Consider the following 18546-nt stretch of genomic DNA (forward strand, 5'->3'; position numbering starts at 1 on the left):
TGGCAATACTGGAGACATCTGTGTAATCTTTCCTCAAACATTACAAATCCATACGTCTTCTGTGGCATCACAGCATGACTGTATTGGAGCAATGCGGTTAATTTCCTTCACTCAGATGTTTATACTGTTCGTGCATATTGTTACGCACATCCTCTGGTGAAGATTTCATTTTTCTTTATCAAAAAACAAATTTGAGAATTCTAAATTTACATGATAAATTACTTAAATTAAAAACTTTTTTTACGAACCAAAACACTGTCAAAAAGGACAAAAGACACATTTACTGAAACTACTTTTATTTTTGTGTACACAGTAACAACAGTATTAACAGTCAGTGTTTCAAAACAATTGACAATTAAAATAATAAGTGGTTATAGCAGTAACGATAATTTCAGAAAGTACAATCTGTTATCAAGGCACGGCACAAAGTTACCCAGTGTAAAGTCCAAATGGTGCTTTCTGTGTTTTGGTTTTACCAAAGCAACACAATAATTCATATTTGTTTGACCACAATTCTAGTATTGTGTCAGTATTACACAATTTTGTTTGCATCTTTATCCATTCATTCACCCATTTATAATGAAACTACATTATGCACTCTGCGTGAATTTCTTCTATTTTCATTGGGTTTTCTTATTGTACATGACTCATTAAAGTCAATCAAACACAAAGAGTAAAATCAAATGAGGAAGCAGAAATCTCGAAATTGCGCTTCTCCGCTATTGTCTGGTAGATTTATTGCTGATTATTTCAGTGCATGTAACTCATTCATCCTTAAAATGTTACAACTAGGAATAAGAGCAGAAATAAAAGCTGGGCTCAACACAGTTCAAATGAAGTAATTCTGCAGCATTCACGATATATCATTAAATGGCACCTGAAATCCGATAATTCCACCAGCCTTGAGTGAGAAAGTTTGACCCTACCGGCAAGACAAAACTATGAAAACGTCAAGCACTTTCATGCTCAGTTTTGTTTGGTATTTAGAAGACAAAGATATGCACATTTGTTGGTGTGACAAGGTGTCATTTTCACAAAATATGGGAAAACTATAAAAGACAAAACAATTGCAGTAACATTGATTCTTTTGAAGGCACAACGACTTATTCTTCTGCTAATTCGTCATACGAAACCTCCATGAGTTGTTCGTTGCAATGGCTGAACACCACACATGATTTCTTTCACAAACATTGGGAAAAAAAGTTATTTTGGGTTTCATATTCAGCACCAACAATGTTATTAAGGCCTTCAACGATAGCATCAAAAAAAGCACATTTTGAAATGATAATAAGCTGAATTACATTTTAAGAGGGCGGTTAGTTAATGTAAGGAGTTATACAGGGCAAAACACTGTCAACATACAAATTCAGTACTGTATGAATTATCTTTTCAACCATAGAATCCCATCATACTCGGCTTTAAAAGGCTCACGAAGGTGCCGCTCATTATGGCACGAGAACACAAGTGTGAAGCTCTAACTTTGCATTCAAACATTTCTACATCAACATTTACAACAAATGAGAAGGACTTCTTATTTTACAAAAAAATTAAATATCTAAAATAGTCAGTGTTTTGTCTGATATTCATTCCCCATCATACACTGAGAGGAATGTAAACAGTTCAACACACCTTGCACTGTATATATACAAAAATACACTCTTGACCGCTTCTATGGTGCGGTGCTAATGACGTCCACAGATGTCCCTCTAAAAGCAGTGCACGAGTAGAAAACAAGAACAAGCCACGAAAATGTTTTGATAACACTTAGCTTAGGATGAAATGCAAATGACACATAATAATACTGAATTGATTTAAATGTCTTCACGAAGAGAAGGCTTGCCGTATGTTTGGCTTCGCGCCTCTTCCTTTAATAGTGTTTGATAGTATTTAAGCAGAGGCCCCCTGAGAGTGGCGTATAATATCTAAAAAACTCACAGTTAATTGACTTCATTACCCTGGTATGAGAGAATGAGGCGAGGCCACAGCACTAAAATCAAATATATTCCACACCCGAGGTTTAAAAGGTGTGTTTTGTTTGTTGAAGACCACCACAAAGTGACGTCTCCATCTCTGCTTATTGGAGGACCACAGCTTTCAGCAACTGACTTCACCAAACAGAAAAACGTAGCCCTTGACACATAGTATTTTCAAACAAATGTCATCATTTTCTGGGAATACAGCGTAATCTGTATACTGGACTTCAGGTTGTTCTCCATGGCTAAAATTAATCCAAATGAATCCGAACAGTCTAAACTGACTAAAAACATGTTCCCCTCCTCAATTCCTAAACCTCACACCCCTAAAGATTTCCATTCATAAACGAGATATTGATTATTTCCAATCCCTCTCCTGAAAACCTAAATCCCTATTTGAAGTTCTGAGGCTTGTCGATGTAAAAAGCCCCCCCCCCCCCCCTCCTCAAGCCTGTGGGTCACCTTTCGGTGTCAGAGAGATATAGGTCCCATTTTGAGGATCTTCCTTGTCCTTGTCACTAACTGGAGAGTAAGAAGTGTCTTCTTCGTTGGAGGTCTAGTGGGAGATTGAGGATAAAAAATAAAACATATTTAAAAAGTCATCTCATCTTACTTTGAAAGGTTTGGTGTTCTTGAACGTGAACTCACATTCGCTAGTGTCATTTGTACATTACTGAAATAGACATTTAGTATTTCTAAATTATGTTAATGTGTTCAAACCAAACAATATGTTTACTGTACAGCGCCAGATATATATTTCAGCAGGGCTGAAAGTCATCTAACATATGAGATTAAAGGTGCATTATGGACAATAAGCACTAATATAGTAAGACACAAGATTGAACAAACATGGAATATCAAACAAAGCAACAGAATGACCATAAAGACTTACAGCATAGAGAGGCTTGGTAAACACAGTGCGCTTAGCTTCGTTCTGCACAGAGACACACATTGATAAACACACGCACGTTGCAATTAGTGTCGGGTTAAGAAACTGAATGAATTACACACAAATGAACACAATTACTTATTGGGACAATGCAAGCAAATTGTAAGCAGTTAGAATACAACCAGGTAAGAAGAGCGGTCATACCGTCTGTGTGCGGGCTCGGTAAAGAAGGATGATTAAGACTAGGAGCATGATGGCACCCAGTCCCACAATAATGAGCGGGAAGTGGGACACTAGCATGGCAATCAGCAGCAGCTTGTGTACTCTCGCCGCAGAAACGTCATCAATCACCACACTCTGCGTATTAGAAGACAACGTCAAAGATACATTATGGAGAGGGAACTTTATTTATGTATTACTAGTGACTGGTTTAGCATCGAGTATTTTATACTTTCTCGTGGTTTAGCCCCGATTCGTGTTGTTTCTTTTTCAATTTGCGACATATTCATTTTGGAATCAAGAAACACGGGAAAAACATGACTTTGGTTGTAATATTACAACTTAATGATGATTCACTGACTCATAATGGAAGTGTCAGCACTTCTTCACTGTTTCTCACCTCATTGATGAACATGACGGGAAAGACTGTCTCATTCAGGGTTCTAGTTTTCCTGTTGTGAACAAAAAGAGAAGAGTGGGAAGCCATGATATATACGGCACAGACACACATGCATCAGTACGATAGAATAGTCGCTTGTGTTTGGATGCAGATGCTTACGGGAATCCAGAGATTCTGCTGAGCAAGATGTTTATCTGTGCTCTCTTGTTTGCACGTACAATCACTCCGGTGGTCTGCACAAAATATAGTGTTAATGTAATGTAAAGCATTATATCACCAGAACAGACAAGTCGGAGTAGTACGGGGGTGTTGTTCTTCTGCTGTACTCCTACATATATGCCACTAGGTGGTGTAGCAGTACATCTAAATGGAGCACGGCATTCCTTTCATAGTTCAACGAACTGTTTTTGCTCCAACATATTTCTATTCTGGATTGGAGGCTGACGAGCTGTGGCCTGGGTGCTTACCGGGTTAAGGTCCAGGAACGTTTGGTGATGCTGTCTTTTCGGGGACATCCCCTCAATGGCCGCCACGTATTTGTTGTCCGCCAGGTAAAAATGAGGAAAGGAGGCGACCACCGGAGCACCTACGTGAGGAGAGCAGAGGACTCAGGTGAGAAACAATAAAAGGAAGACAACACTAAGCTGAGGGAAGCAACAATCAACGATGCATATCTATCGACTCCAAAACAAATGAGTCTCCTTTAGTTCTCCTTTCGCCGCTTTATTTAATGGAAAATGTCAATAATGACAAATTGTGTGCCTCATCTTCTGTGACAATGTTGCCCCATCTCTAATAAGGGTTTAATGAGACTTCAAACATAATTATAACAAGCTTTTACTCATTAAGTTGGCCAATTCATTAATGATAGTATTTTTATGTCAACATACACAGCATCACGCAACATTAACATGACCGTAAAACATAAAAACATCTTACAGGAGTTAGTCAAATAAGAATATATTTTTGAGTACAGCAAGGACATCTAATGTCAGATGAGTACATTACAAGTATGTCGTTTATATTACGTGCTCTTATTGTTCAAAATAATGTGTCTTTTTCAACCACACGATGGTGCAACATAAGAGCCTCTCATGATTCCTGACACAAAGGTTGAGAGGACGATCAAAGAAGCAGCATGGTAAACAACAACATTCTCATCAAATATCACATTTCCTGCTGTTTGATGTACGATCTAATCAAAGCATCGTAAACATCTGGGAAGAGTCCTCAGGAGAAGGTGATGCGATATGATCTGACCTCGGTGGTGGAACATGCAGCATGTTACTCGGGGTCAATCGTCCAAAGAAAACAAACAATAGATACGCAAATGGAACAAGACCCGCTCGTAAAACAAATTAAGGGCTGTGCGTCTAAAATCCAGATCAAGACTCATGATACTCTTGCTGAGTTCCTTCCTCATATTGTAAATCGGAGACCCCGCGTTCATACACTATGGCCTTGGTCATAAATAAGGAAATGTGCGGTCGTGCAGGCCTTTGGTTAGGTTCCACCTGTGCAGCGTCGGACAAAGTCGTTCCGTGTGTGTGTCTCGGGAAAGCAACAACAAAGTCAAAAGGTTGCACAGTTAGAGGCGCTGCTGATGTGGGGCAGGGGTGAGAGTTTTCCTGTCCTTGTGTTTGGCAAAAACATCAGACACCCGGAGTCACCTGAGAGGCTGTTCCCGTGACAACCCACAAGGTCATCGTAGCCCACACACACACATATTTGTATTGGTGTTCATTCCTCAACACCTGACCCTGAACTTAACCCTCTGCGCACTCTCTTAAATACCTGCTGCTGGCCGCGCTAAATTTGTACCATGACCTCAAAGTGCCCTCGATTTGTTTTTTTTATGCTTAACATTTATGTGAACGGCTGTTTTTCCTTGTTCAACTGCGTGCATACATACATACTGTATCAAATCAATCTGCTGTTGAATGTATAAACCATGTTAAAACACTCTTATTGTTCTATCACAGGGAATGATCATATTTAAGTCTGTGAACACAGGCGCTGAGGCACTAAACCAACTCATATTTAAGGCCAGCATCAGGTGACAGGGCTTACCAACCCTCCAGCTACTGGGCCAGTCATGGTCAGATGGCGCCTGAGGTGTTGAGAGGGCTGTGTCACATGGGTCACTTAGAGGGTATTAAGGGTGAGGGTGCTAGTAGGAAGGAAAATAAAAGCAAGTGGACCGGGAAGAAAGCATAAAGAACAGGGCGACAAAAAGCAAAGATCTTACCTTTCAAAATAAGGGTATGTGTTTACTATAAAGGCCCAGGTCAGAGTGTTACAGGAGAGAAGGGAATAGAGGCGCAGAAAGTAGCGCTTTGAAAGGAGAGGCATGTGAAAGTGGAGGTGAGAAAATGTGCTGCACAAGCTGACGTTTACCTTTGCGACAGGGACTGACTTTAAGAAGGCCAGTTCCCAGGCACTCCTTTGGGGTGACGCAGAAACCCTCGTTGGCTGGGTTCTCCTCTTTGCTGGCAAAAACAGAGCGTGGTGGTGTGAAGCGGTACGCTGGGATTCCTTTCACCTCCACATCCTTCTCAAACTCCATGTGGATCGACCTGCAGAGTAAAGCAAGGACATTGCAGGATTTCGTGAAATAAAATCTCTTTTCTTAATTGTCATTTGTCCTTTCTTTTCATGTCTGTTTACCGACATCTTATCATTTTATTGATCAGACTTTTAACGTCACTCTTTTTGCTTTCAACAAGAGTTTACAGCCTGAATATTAGCATTCTCACTTGGAAAAATTTCAAAACTGCTATCAAACTCTTTCAAAAGTGCAACTGTAAGAAACACTATTCAAGTTATAGGAATATAAATGGAATATTACAGTATTCCATTAGTCCATTCAAAAGTTTGTTTGCTGCATTTATATAAATCAAAATAAATATTCTAAGTAATTATCCTCTCTTCTGAATAATAATATTTTTTAGATAAATTTCAATATCAAGAAGGAAGCTGAATGATATATATTTACGTTACCATTTTTCTGAAATCCTGTTGAGAGTACTTCTCTCATTCTAAATAGTAGATGCTGTAGTCTGCCGTTAACCTTCGTTTTGAACCAGGAGTGGCCAAATCGTACATTTTTCCCTTATATTTGAATGTTTGTTGTGTTTTTACAGCTGCTAAGAGAATTGCGTTACTTTGAGCATGTTCATCGTTGTTCTATGTATCTGCAGTTCTGTTCTTTCAAGGGAATCCTGACGATTCTCAGCGAGAACAAAGCAGTCTATAGAGTGTCTGCCAACTGGCCCGGGAGGATGCGGCCCTTCGCTACTCAGCCCACCAATCGTGCAACAATACTGGACAGACCTTTCCCTTGACCTTTGTGAGAGAAGCCAAGTAAAAAGTTTCCTCAGAGCGGGACTGTGAAAGCCTCTGCCTTGTACTGCAGGAGAGGCTGTTACAGCGTGGATTAATTTCAGACAAACGTAGCTAAGATATGGGGTCTTTTATATCTAAATCCCTTCAATGTGTGGGGGACAACATTTGATGAGATGACGTGAGAATGTATTGTAGGCGTAAAAAGGTTGAAAGGGAATGGAAAGGAAAGTGATGGGGGAGTGCATAGTAAAAATGTACAATTTGTAGAATAATAATGGCAACTTTCACTCAATCTAACATTTTTTTTAAGTTATATTAACTCATTCACTTACTTTTCTAACCTGTGTCATCATTTTTAATTGTATTAGATATTTTTTGCATATCCAGGGTGCTACGTGGGGCTGAAAATGTGTCTTGTGTTTTATTTGACTTCTTTTTGGTTTTGTGAATATTAGAATTTTAAATGAAGGACCACAGTTGGAGGAAAGATTAACGTACATTGCAAAAGGCAAGTTGGTATTTGAACAATGATTTTTCATGAAAATCCTGAGTTTTTTGTGGCTAAGCTGTCAGTTACTGGACCAAAAGGTCACTACCCCGTCAGGCCACAGATGGGAATTCTAGCTCTTCTTTTATCCTTCAAATCAATCCCAGATGTCATCGAACTAAACACATGTTTTCAGACAAAGTGGTGTTGATCTACGCTTATAGGGGCTTAACACTTGAGCCAAACCTTCTGTGTCTAAGATGCACCTCTTCAAATTATCGTCAAATGGAATGCTTAGCAAACAGGAAGGGAGCCTTTGCTTCAGCCACAATAGTGCAGAGAGCCGTGATGAAGCCACCAGGCAATGAGTAAGTAGGTGAAAGTCAAAACATTAGGGAGAGGTTTTTTTTTTTGACACACATCCAATCAGAGTCAAAGGTGACGGATCATGTGACGGCTCATTTCCACACTCAACAAAAGGGGAGGATGACTAAAGAGACATGTTTTTTTTCAGTTCAAAGTTATATTCTGAATTAAAAGTTCTCGTGATCAACAAGATATGTGGCACAGTTCCATCAGTGGAGAAGGCATTAAGGCGTAGCATTTGCGAAATTAAGAACTTCAAAGAACTTCTCATCGGTTAGTCACCTTGAGAGGCAATTGTCATTTTAATATTCGTCAAGCTTTCAACAGCATCCTGATTCTGAAATGTGTTCTTTAGAAGAATTAGTCGTGGACATGTCTTGCAGACATTTCTGAGAAGTAAGATGACAAATTGGAAAGATGCACAAAGCACATTTTACATGGAAAGCAAAACTAATCTTGTTTGTTCCAGCTGGTCAAGAACAGAAACAAATGTTATTTCCCAATGCTGAGAATAGCACAAATTTAATACTTCTCAACAACCATAAAATGCTTTGAGGATTTTTTATCCTCACTCACCCAACTTGCAAACCCAATACACTCCCGACCAACATTCCTCTTTATTTAAGCCTTTCCACAAAGTGTTTCCTGAAAACTGCTATGTTAGTCTTTCAAAAAGGACACAAGTGAGAAAACAGCTGGCATATGGTGCTGATGTAAGAGGATGTTATGTTAGCAATCCATGGGATCCAAGGCCAGAGAACATTTTTCCATACCAGATATGAAAGCCTGTGTCCGCTCATGTTTGTAACTTTCTGAAACTGTGATGCTGCACTGTACCTGCAGAGGTCTGGAGTAAATATGTATATGCGTTCCTTCTTGGTTAGCAGGGGATGGAAAGCACTTCCATCTGATCCATTGATGCTGTTGCTTTGGTTAGAATTCCAGAAGGTCAGCCGGCTGCAAAACAACATATTGTCACAAACATGAGCATTTCATTTTCAAAATTGCATCCAGGGAACATTTATGCAATTAAAAAGGGCATAATGTATATACAGGGGGTATCTCTTTCAGCACTGAGCTAGCATAGACATGTACGCTGCCTGCCTGCAAAGTCCTACTCCAGATTTTAAACATAAAAACAATATTTTTAATATTCTGGGATGGATATGCTGTTTTCAAAAAGCCTACTTTCATTGTCAACACCATTATCATCTCCATCTTAACAACAGTACAAACATGTTTTTATCTGAAAATCACTGTTGGAAAGAGTGGTTTCCCAGGAGTAAGAAGCGTAATTACAGATTGCAGACTGAGCCAACAAAATGGGATAAGAAAGGTCACTAAAAAGGCATCAAAGCATTCAGAGTACCGCGATAGCCTGCTCTGTGATATGGGAAACAGCCCAGACAAACACTCCCACATTATTGGCAAAAAGCAGTAGATTTGACAAACCTTTTACATACAAAGTTTGCCAAAAGAGGTTTCATTACAGTGGATGAAGACAGAGGGGGAGTGTGTGTTTGTGAGAGTCTGCAACAGGGCTACCTTTCGCCTTTCCATGTTTCGACACGGCCATAATCCATGTAGTTCTCCTTCCCAGTGTGGTAGACAAATTCCCCGGAGTGACTTCCATTTTTCTAAACAGATCCAAGGATTTAAGTCAAACAAATGTGTTCATGTTTTAAGAAAATACAAATTTTCACAGTGGCTGGATTTCATGAAAATGTAATAAATCAAAAACTAATTGATAGATCTTCCAAAATCTAGCTGCGATTCATCAGCTGTTATTATTTGTGGCGCTGTACATGCCTTGTACATGAGCCCAAAGACCGGCTCCACTTCTGGACTGGTGGCAGATATGCGGACCAGCAGGGGATCTACGTAGCCCCACAGCAATTCATCCACAGTGTGAGTGGCAAAGAGACCGGCCCCGATGGAGTTCATAAAGATGGACAAAACGGAGGACTTCCAGAAACTCCCTTTCAACTTGTTCATTACAGCCTAGAGACAGGACACGACGAGTGGGGCAGAGTGGAAAAGAGATGGCAAAGAAAGCAGGATGAGGTAGAGGGTGGTGGTCGGCATTGAAGTGGGAGTGAGGAAACAATAAGCAAAGTGCAGAAGTCAGTTAGAGAACACACACTCAACTTTCCCCCCACTTTAATTGTCTTGTCTAAGACCTTTAGGTCATGACTCACCCAAGCTGGGATGTTGACAGTGTTGATGACATCCACAGCTGGGTCACCCACAGACTTCTCTCTCAGGAACACAAAACTCTTGTAGTTGTATGCAGACACAATCGTGTCATTTTCCCCCATGCTCACATTGTCCTTATACCTGTACTCCCTGTGCAATCACAACAAAATACAAGATTATCAGGCGTTTGATATTTTCATGAAGCTTTCCAGAATTGTTCCTTTTGTCACAAATTAGCATCTCAGACCAGTTAAGAACTAAAAAAGGCGTTGCATTACATGTGAATTTCAGCAGTGAGCCTTGGTATTTATTGACGGATTGCATTAGAAGTGATTCAAAATCGACACCAAAGTTTCTTATCAGGGCTCACATGACGGACTGGACAGGTCATGAAACAACGTACTGTAAATATACCAGTGTCTGATCTTTATGGTGATATAGTGACAGGGTGACAGCCCATGCAATTAACCGGTCTGGATTTATTTTTTACGTTTAATATGCAATGAAAATAAGAGTGCCGTATCAGACAAAAAAGAGAAGCTGATGTCCCTTTTTCAGTTCACATAAGTGTTGAGCAAATAACGGGCACATTTCAACAGCACCAGAAGAAGCCTAGTGGCCTTTTATGTGGAGTGAGTGCTGTGCCAAAAACAATAGCCTTTGAACTGCTACATCGCTCATCAGCAACCGGTAATATGGAGACTTAGGAGGCAGTTTGGCCTTTTGTGCTTTTATTAATTTGGCATGCAGCGAACACAATAGTCTGAATGTTGTTTGATTGACTCTCTCCTTGCATACGCTCCTGGTGTTTTGGAAGAAGGAACTAACAGAAGTAACAGGTGACCCACTTTTAAAAGTGACATTTGTTCTTTTTGAATAAGTGCTGTGCGGTGGATGTAATTATTGCTAATGTGAAGAGTGGTTCAAGTGGATTTTGAAAAGTAACTCAACACTTGGAGAAACTTTAAAGTGTTACATTTGAGAACAGAACGTGGTGGCCGGTGTCAGACACACAACAATGACAACACTTTTGTCGATATATGTCATATTTTGAAGTTTTATGTGAGACAGGTTTGACTTTCTGTGTGGCAGCCGGTGCACTGATGTGTTCTGGCAGCCTACCTGTATGTGTAGGGTCCAACCTGCTTGACCTCTGCCTTGGACCCTTCAAGGAATGCATCCACATTGGTCACATTGAAGAAGAAATACTCCATGTAGACTGGAGGGGGAGGGCTTTTCCACGACGCAAACACACGGCTGCCCTCAACCAAAACAATCTCCTGTTGAGACAAAAAGCATGTATCTCAGTTTGAGTATAAACACAATTAATTCAGACACATTTTCTGTCTCAAAATAAAGCATGAACACCGACTATAATATAGGACATGTTACTGCTGGACAATGGGTTTTCTTTGAAAGCAGAAGTGTTGCTATTTGCATGTGGCTTTTCAACTGATGATGCTTTTGAGGCAGGACGAGGAAACGAGGTTTTTTTTTTTTTGCAGAAGCAAACACATGTTTTGTCTTCGGACTTTCCTGTACCATTTCTGTCCGCAGTAAAAACAAACCAGAGAACGAAAACATCCTTGGCGGTTCGTGGGGGGTCGGGGGATTGGGGGGGGGCAGCTTGCTGTCTGGGCGTCAGGCAACAACACACATGAATGGAATTAAGGGAGACCCTGCCTCGGCTCCATTGTCAGCGGTTGCCAATGACGACGGGCACTCTGGGAGAGCCGCTGACATGTCATGTGATGCGGAGAGCTGGATGCCCGCTTGTTGCGACCTTAATGATCTGAGCTGCATTCCTCAGGCCTGGGCCCTATGTGGCCTTGGAGGTGCAGGACATGAACACTATCTACTATCCTGTTTCTTTTCCCAGTACGTCAGAGTGTTTCTCACGGCAGACGTCGTTGCCTGAGGACGAGGATAACCCGCTTCACTGTAAGGAATCTTTTGAGGAAAACACGGGGAGTGAGAGAAGAACGGAATGAGACGAGGGGATTAGTATTTCATTTCACAACGCATCAAGAGGAAATCTCACTTTGGCCTAATTACACCAGCTTTGTGTTACAGTTAAAAGCAGTACCCAAAAGCACACCAACGAGTCCCATTATTTCAGGGGAGCACAGCCCCCCCCCCCCTTCTCCTTTGGGGTCCTATCTACTTGTTCAGAGACAAAAGTTTAGCTGAGTAGCCAAGTACAATAAAGCTGTCACCTTGGATTGAGGAAGGGGAGCGAGGTCTTTCTATGTCGTCCTTTCATGCTTCAGACAATCAATATAGTAACCCTCCCAGCATGCCTCACGAAATACAGCATGGAAAACAGGAACAGCGAAACCCTCTTATCTCAGTACTACTCTTACACCACTCCCTCTTTGAAAACACATGCAGCAGGTGAATACACAAATATACATACAGCTGGCGCTTTGATGTCAATGCAGGCAAGTAGGCTACATAGACGTGAATCACACCGGGCACAGCGAGAAGCTAATCATTAAATCATCCAGCCGCGGTGAGCAAGGTTTGCATACTCTAAATGGGTTTGTCTCACGCCACCTAACAAAGCTCTACCAGCTGAACTGTAGTCCAGCCCTGCTGTTGCTCAACCCATCAAAGTCACACTACAGCAAGGCCCTTTCACTTTTAAATTGGAGGACAATGACTTTGGTGATCCCATCCCTTTGCATCCAGCAAAATCATTTGGTCAAAATTCCAGTTTGTCCAATACTTAAGTTTATGAATAAAAACGTGATAACCCAATCAGCCTCAGTTGTACTTTGTGTTTGGTGCTATTTAGCAAATGTTAGCATGCAAAGTGGTTGAACTAAAATGGTAAAAAATAAAAGATAAACCGCTCAACATCAGCATGTTAAGATCGTCATTGTTAGCATGTTAGCATGCTGAGAATATACATTTAGCTCAAAGCACTGCTGTGTCCGGTAAGTACAGACTCATAGAGCAGCTAGCATAGCGTTAGACTTCAGTGTTGTTATTTGTAACGTTTGTGGGGCCTTGGTCCAGACCTTCATGAATTTTGCAAACGCTATCCCTCGAGCATGATTACAAATGCTTTCGATGACCTTTGTTTTGCAGCCATGTCAAAATTTCCGTTGACCAATACCGTGGTCTACCACAAATCACAGAAATGACACATCGATGACAGTTGGTGAAGCTCCAAATCATCTGTATGTTGTGTGGAACATTTCACCTTCCAGAGGTCGATTTGAATACATAAAAAAAAAAATCTGTATTGTTAAAAAAGTTTGTGTCAAAGTTAAAACTTTGAAGGAAACCCAGCAGACTACCAGCAAGGGGCCGCTGGGTGCTATGTCTAGTCTATGTAAAATGACCAAAGTCCTATTCAGGGTTGAGTCATTTTTCACCATTACCTCATCAGCAGGTCATTGCACGCTGACCCCGCTTGACTCCAATGAGCTGCCAACCCGGTCGGTTTCCCAATACACCTCGCAGTGTGAAAGAAGGCTTAGCACACAGAGTCTGCTGCTGGGAGGGTATGTGTGGAATGAGATCCTTCACACTGGTGCAACTGGGGTAAGGGGGTAACTTGATACAGCTGAAATAAATCAAACTGCCTCGCTAGTAGATAACTACGCGTATGTTCATGAGAGCGCGATGCACGTGTTACACCCACACGTATATCTTTCACATGTCTGCCTGTTTATTTGATACTCTAGACTACAAATCAATGCTTGGGTAATGTATCCTGATTCTCTAATGTAACAATGAATAAGACGGCTAATAAGACCAAAACTTTTGCAGCGCTCATCTTCAAAGGTTCAACACTGTCTAGTTTGAATTACATTCCAGTACCTCTGCAGCAATGGCCACAAATTGCATCCTAAATGTATGGTTCGGTTTGCTGTGGCTGTGTGATGTCAACTGTTGTCAGTCTGGGCCAAAAGCCAGCATGTATTATAAGTTCGGAAATAGATCCTTACATACAAACTTAAAACCTACTCTGGGCACGTATTGGCACCAGACTAGGTAAGAAAAGCTTTGCTTTAATTCAGTGTTTGTGCTGAGGCAGCAGATTGCACTTGGGCTTTCCCAAGATCAAAGCATCTTCATAAATCTACCAAATCTACCACATTAAAAGATATTAACTTGGCATAAACACGTGTAGAGCCCCACCAGACTGCCTTAAGACTCAAGACTTTGAGCAAAAGGTCTATTTTATCAGTAACTGACAAGCCTTAAAGTAAATATTGAACATGTAAAGATTGTTGTTAAATAGGACTTCACAGTCAGAGATTATCTCTCCACGCCCACATGCTAACAGAAGATCCAAAAGAGATGCCGGTGGCCCGAAGGGAGCCTTTGATGACCAAGTGTACATAAGATGTCATAAGAGTGCCAAGGGGGGTGTCTAACGACTTTCAAGCCAGAAACCAGAAACCAGTTTTGGTAGCGTTATTATTGCAGCGTGTCGTCTGCACAAAGCAGCGGACACACGTGTGCTCCAGCCTTCTCTCTGTGGGGGTTGAGATTCAGCCTCGACATGCTCTACCCATCAAAGTCACACTACAGCAAGGCCCTTTCACTTTTAAATTGGAGGACAATGACTTTGGTGATCCCATCCCTTTTCATCTAGCAAAATCATTTGGTCAAAATTCCAGTTTGTCCAATACTTAAGTTTATGAATAAAAACGTGATAACCCAATCAGCCTCAGTTGTACTTTGTGTTTGGTGCTATTTAGCAAATGTTAGCATGCAAAGTGGTTGAACTAAAATGGTAAAAAAAAAAAAAAGATAAACCGCTCAACATCAGCATGTTAAGATCGTCATTTTGAGCATGTTAGCATGCTGAGAATATACATTTAGCTCAAAGCACTGCTGTGTCCGGTAAGTACAGACTCGCAGAGCAGCTAGCATAGCGTTAGACTTCAGTGTTGTTATTTGTAACGTTTGTGGGGCCTTGGTCCAGACCTTCATGAATTTTGCAAACTCTATCCCTCGAGCATGATTACAAATGCTTTCGATGACCTTTGTTTTGCAGCCATGTCAAAATTTCCATTGACCAATACCGTGGTCTACCACAAATCACAGAAATGACACATCGATGACAGTTGGTGAAGCTCCAAATCATCTGTATGTTGTGTGGAACATTTCACCTTCCAGAGGTCGATTTGAATACATAAAAAAAAAAATCTGTATTGTTAAAAAAGTTTGTGTCAAAGTTAAAACTTTGAAGGAAACCCAGCAGACTACCAGCAAGGGGCCGCTGGGTGCTATGTCTAGTCTATGTAAAATGACCAAAGTCCTATTCAGGGTTGAGTCATTTTTCACCATTACCTCATCAGCAGGTCATTGCACGCTGACCCCGCTTGACTCCAATGAGCTGCCAACCCGGTCGGTTTCCCAATACACCTCGCAGTGTGAAAGAAGGCTTAGCACACAGAGCCCCACCAGACTGCCTTAAGACTCAAGACTTTGAGCAAAAGGTCTATTTTATCAGTAACAAGTGACAAGCCTTAAAGTAAATATTGAACATGTCTTTACATGTTCAATATTTACTTTAAGGCTTTTTTTTTACAACAAGGCTTGTTGTTAAATAGGACTTCACAGTCAGAGATTATCTGTTTTATCAATTACTCCAACCAAAGTCTAGTTTTATTATTTTATTGTTGGCTTCAACAGTACTGTACAGTACAGGAAATTCAATTTGATGCATAAACGTCTTGAATTATGACGTTAATTTATCCGTTGAAAAAATGTGAGCACATAAAAAATAAACATGATCCCTGCACAATCTTATCTGTAGTCGATGATTAACTCCCTGTTGTTAAGTATTTAGAGTCTTGCTATTTTTCCTAGAAACCGCAATTAAAGTAAAGGAAAATGTCATGTAGTTTAAATGTTTTTCAGCATTAGACAGCCTCATGTTTATGTACCATGACCTCTAAAAGTCAACACTAAGCCTCTCTGATAAAAGCCTTTATGGAAACCTGTTACCTGTTATGGAAAAGTGGGTTTGATATGAAAATAAGGTTTAAGGTGTGCCATCTGATAACAAGTGGCGCTGTTCCTGTAAGCTATCCGCTCCTGCACGTTGGTTCCTGGGAAGAAAAGTCTGGTTGTTAACTTTCCCCATATATGTAGCGCATACATGTAGCGTTAGCAGGCTATATATCCATCCAGTAGCAGAAGTGAACTGCAGTTAATGAGCCGCGGTCTGAAAAAGGCCCGCTGCAGATGAGATGCTTGACTCAGTCCACTCAGACCTGAAGCCCCGCCCTGCTACTGAACAGAGCGCTGTTTGCTTGTTTATTGAAAGTTTATTAATATCAAACGTGTCACATGTGCCAAATTGCACCAAATTCAACACTGCACATCGTTGGGTCCCTGGCAGTACACCAACCAAGTGTGTACGACAAAAATGAGCTGAAAAGTTTAATAGCCTGCAACTGATGCAACCAAACAGAACTACAACAGATAACAACAGTGTTTGTATTTGTGGTCCATTGACTTCTCAACCTCTGGGATTAAAGATCAAACAGCTAAGAACTCTTCAAACTGCAGAGTTGAGCCAAGTGTGAAGGGCACAAGAACACCGAAGTTTACTTGAGTTTAAATATCCATTTCCCGTCAGTTGTTAAGATCACGATAAAGACGCATCCACGCCCTTCCTCCTGAGGAACTGAGAAAACTTCCCTTCAATGTCTTCACACTCTTCCTTTCCATTATCCTCAGCATCTGTAAACAATCTTTACCACACAAGTACCAAACACTTTTTATCATCAGCCACTGATGTTCCACAGAGTTGCAATTCAATTCAAGTAAAAAAAGAATGTTAGGAATCTCCCTGAGTGAGGTCACTCCAGTGTGTTATGTGCACAAACCAGCGTGATTGAATTCTAACATGTGCTGATTTTGCTCTCAGCAGCACTCAGCTTTTTCTTGTGACATAAATACCAACCAATAACACGAACAAGCCATACCGACTCAGCCCTTACTTATTCTTAGCTGTGGAATTTGCCTTTGAACCACCTCATGTCATTATGTCAAGTATTGAAGGCAGAAACACACAGGAGTGGGACCTCTGCTGGGAAAATCTTCCCAGTAAAAGTCTTTCAACACAGTGGCGGGTGCTAATGGAACAATCTAACTGTCGGGCAGATAAAGTGCTGATTGCATTGCGCAGGCTGTTGAACCCATAGTAACCCATCCTCCTCCGCCTCAAGGCGTTTGAGCTGCTCATTAGAGCCAGTCCTTCTGGGAGGCAACAAACAGCCCACCACTGACCAGTTTCAAAAATGCCAGTCATGACAACATATACTGAACTCCTATGATAAGAGCAACCGTGGCATATCTGTAATACCTGATGTTATAAAAAAGAAAAAACACCAGCAGATTACCCTAAAGTTTAGTCTGCTGCTAAATTGTATTCAAAGTTTACACATTATAAATGACAATGAATGCAGTTCAAATTGTTAGCCTGTTCTCTGGTGTGATCTCATTAATCTGTAATCTAATGACTGTTAGTGGTCTGCACCAAAAATAAGGGGTGAATACAAACAAGGTCATGAACTTTAATCTTCTCAAGTTTGCAAACAGAAGACGGTTTTTAATTAAATTACAATGTTTTTTTTATCAATTTCTATACACTCTTACTTTTTTCGCAGCAATGCATTTTAGAGCAAGAAAAAAAATACATGCAAGCATGAGATAATAATCACGTGCTTCATAGAGTTCTGAGGATTAAAGTATGTTTTTATTTTTTCACAGCAATGCATTTAAAGAAATACAAAAAAAATACATGCAATCATGAAATACTCACGTGCTTCATAAAGTTCTGAGGATGAAAGTATTTTTTATTTTTTTTTTACCTTTTTGAGGCGGTTGTGCATCAACGTGCGGAAAACTTGACACACAAATAAGCCAACCCCAACGACCAGCAGGGAAGCGCAGATGATCCCGACCGCATAAATCGCACAGGATCTTCGTGTCATGTTGGCAGGTGCAAGCAAACACACAGAAGGCTTCGTGTGACTCTTTAAGGTGGATGGAGACGTTAATTTCCGCTACGTTGCGCAAGTTTTCATGCACAACTCATATAAAGATTTCCTTGACTGCACAGGCTGGGATACAAGAGCTCGAGCCGTGACTTTCCCCGCTGCTTTCCAGTTGTACTCGACGAGCAACAAAGTAACGGTTGTGAAGATGTTGCGATTGTCCTCGCGAGTTTCCAAGTTGCAAAAAGCTGAGGGGAAGTCTGTTTACTTGCAGTTAATAATGAAGCGGCTCACTTTGACAAGCACGAGGTAATCTGAATCAGCCTAAAGTGACGACCCCAAAAGGCGCATTCAATAAAAATAAAAAAACTCTGCCACGCAGTATTTGTAGCGGACTGTAGAGGAACTCACTCCCTCCGAGCGAGGAGAACGCTGATTGGTCGTGGTCGTTTGTGGCCCAGCCGTGGAGATCAGTGCCCCCCCCCCCCCCCCCTCCGCTATCGAACCACTACAGCCGGTCACAGACTGACACAGTGGTAGAAAAAGTATTCAAATACTTTGCGTTGCAATATCACAAGATAATAAAAAAAATGTATTGCATTGCAAGTAAAAATCATGCATTCAACCTTTCAGTTAAAAAAGTACACAAGTTTACTCAAAGTATCAAAATTAAAAGTAAGATACACAGAGTGGCTACT

General features: G+C 40.9%; 1 protein-coding gene across 2 annotated transcripts; it reads right to left on the reverse strand.

The window, feature by feature from the left end:
* Nucleotides 1-279: 279 nt before the first annotated feature.
* LOC306792248 (lysosome membrane protein 2-like) lies at nt 280-18190 on the reverse strand. Of its 2 annotated transcripts, XM_079289321.1 has the most exons (13): nt 17723-18190; nt 10998-11155; nt 9878-10025; nt 9489-9680; nt 9225-9316; nt 8517-8636; nt 5879-6057; nt 3949-4067; nt 3641-3714; nt 3482-3533; nt 3067-3219; nt 2866-2907; nt 280-2529 (listed from the first exon to the last, which is right to left on the reverse strand). In XM_079289321.1, the coding sequence occupies exons 1-13, from the start codon at nt 17843-17845 to the stop codon at nt 2419-2421; spliced, it is 1563 nt and encodes a 520-aa protein (XP_079145447.1). In that variant the 5' UTR covers nt 17846-18190; the 3' UTR covers nt 280-2418. The 2 variants fall into 2 exon arrangements, with proteins under 2 accessions (XP_079145447.1, XP_079145448.1); XM_079289322.1 differs by lacking the exon at nt 2866-2907.
* Nucleotides 18191-18546: the final 356 nt, after the last annotated feature.

This window comes from Melanostigma gelatinosum, assembly GCF_949748355.1.
Source record: "Melanostigma gelatinosum genome assembly, chromosome: 18".
NCBI lineage: Eukaryota > Metazoa > Chordata > Actinopteri > Perciformes > Zoarcidae > Melanostigma > Melanostigma gelatinosum.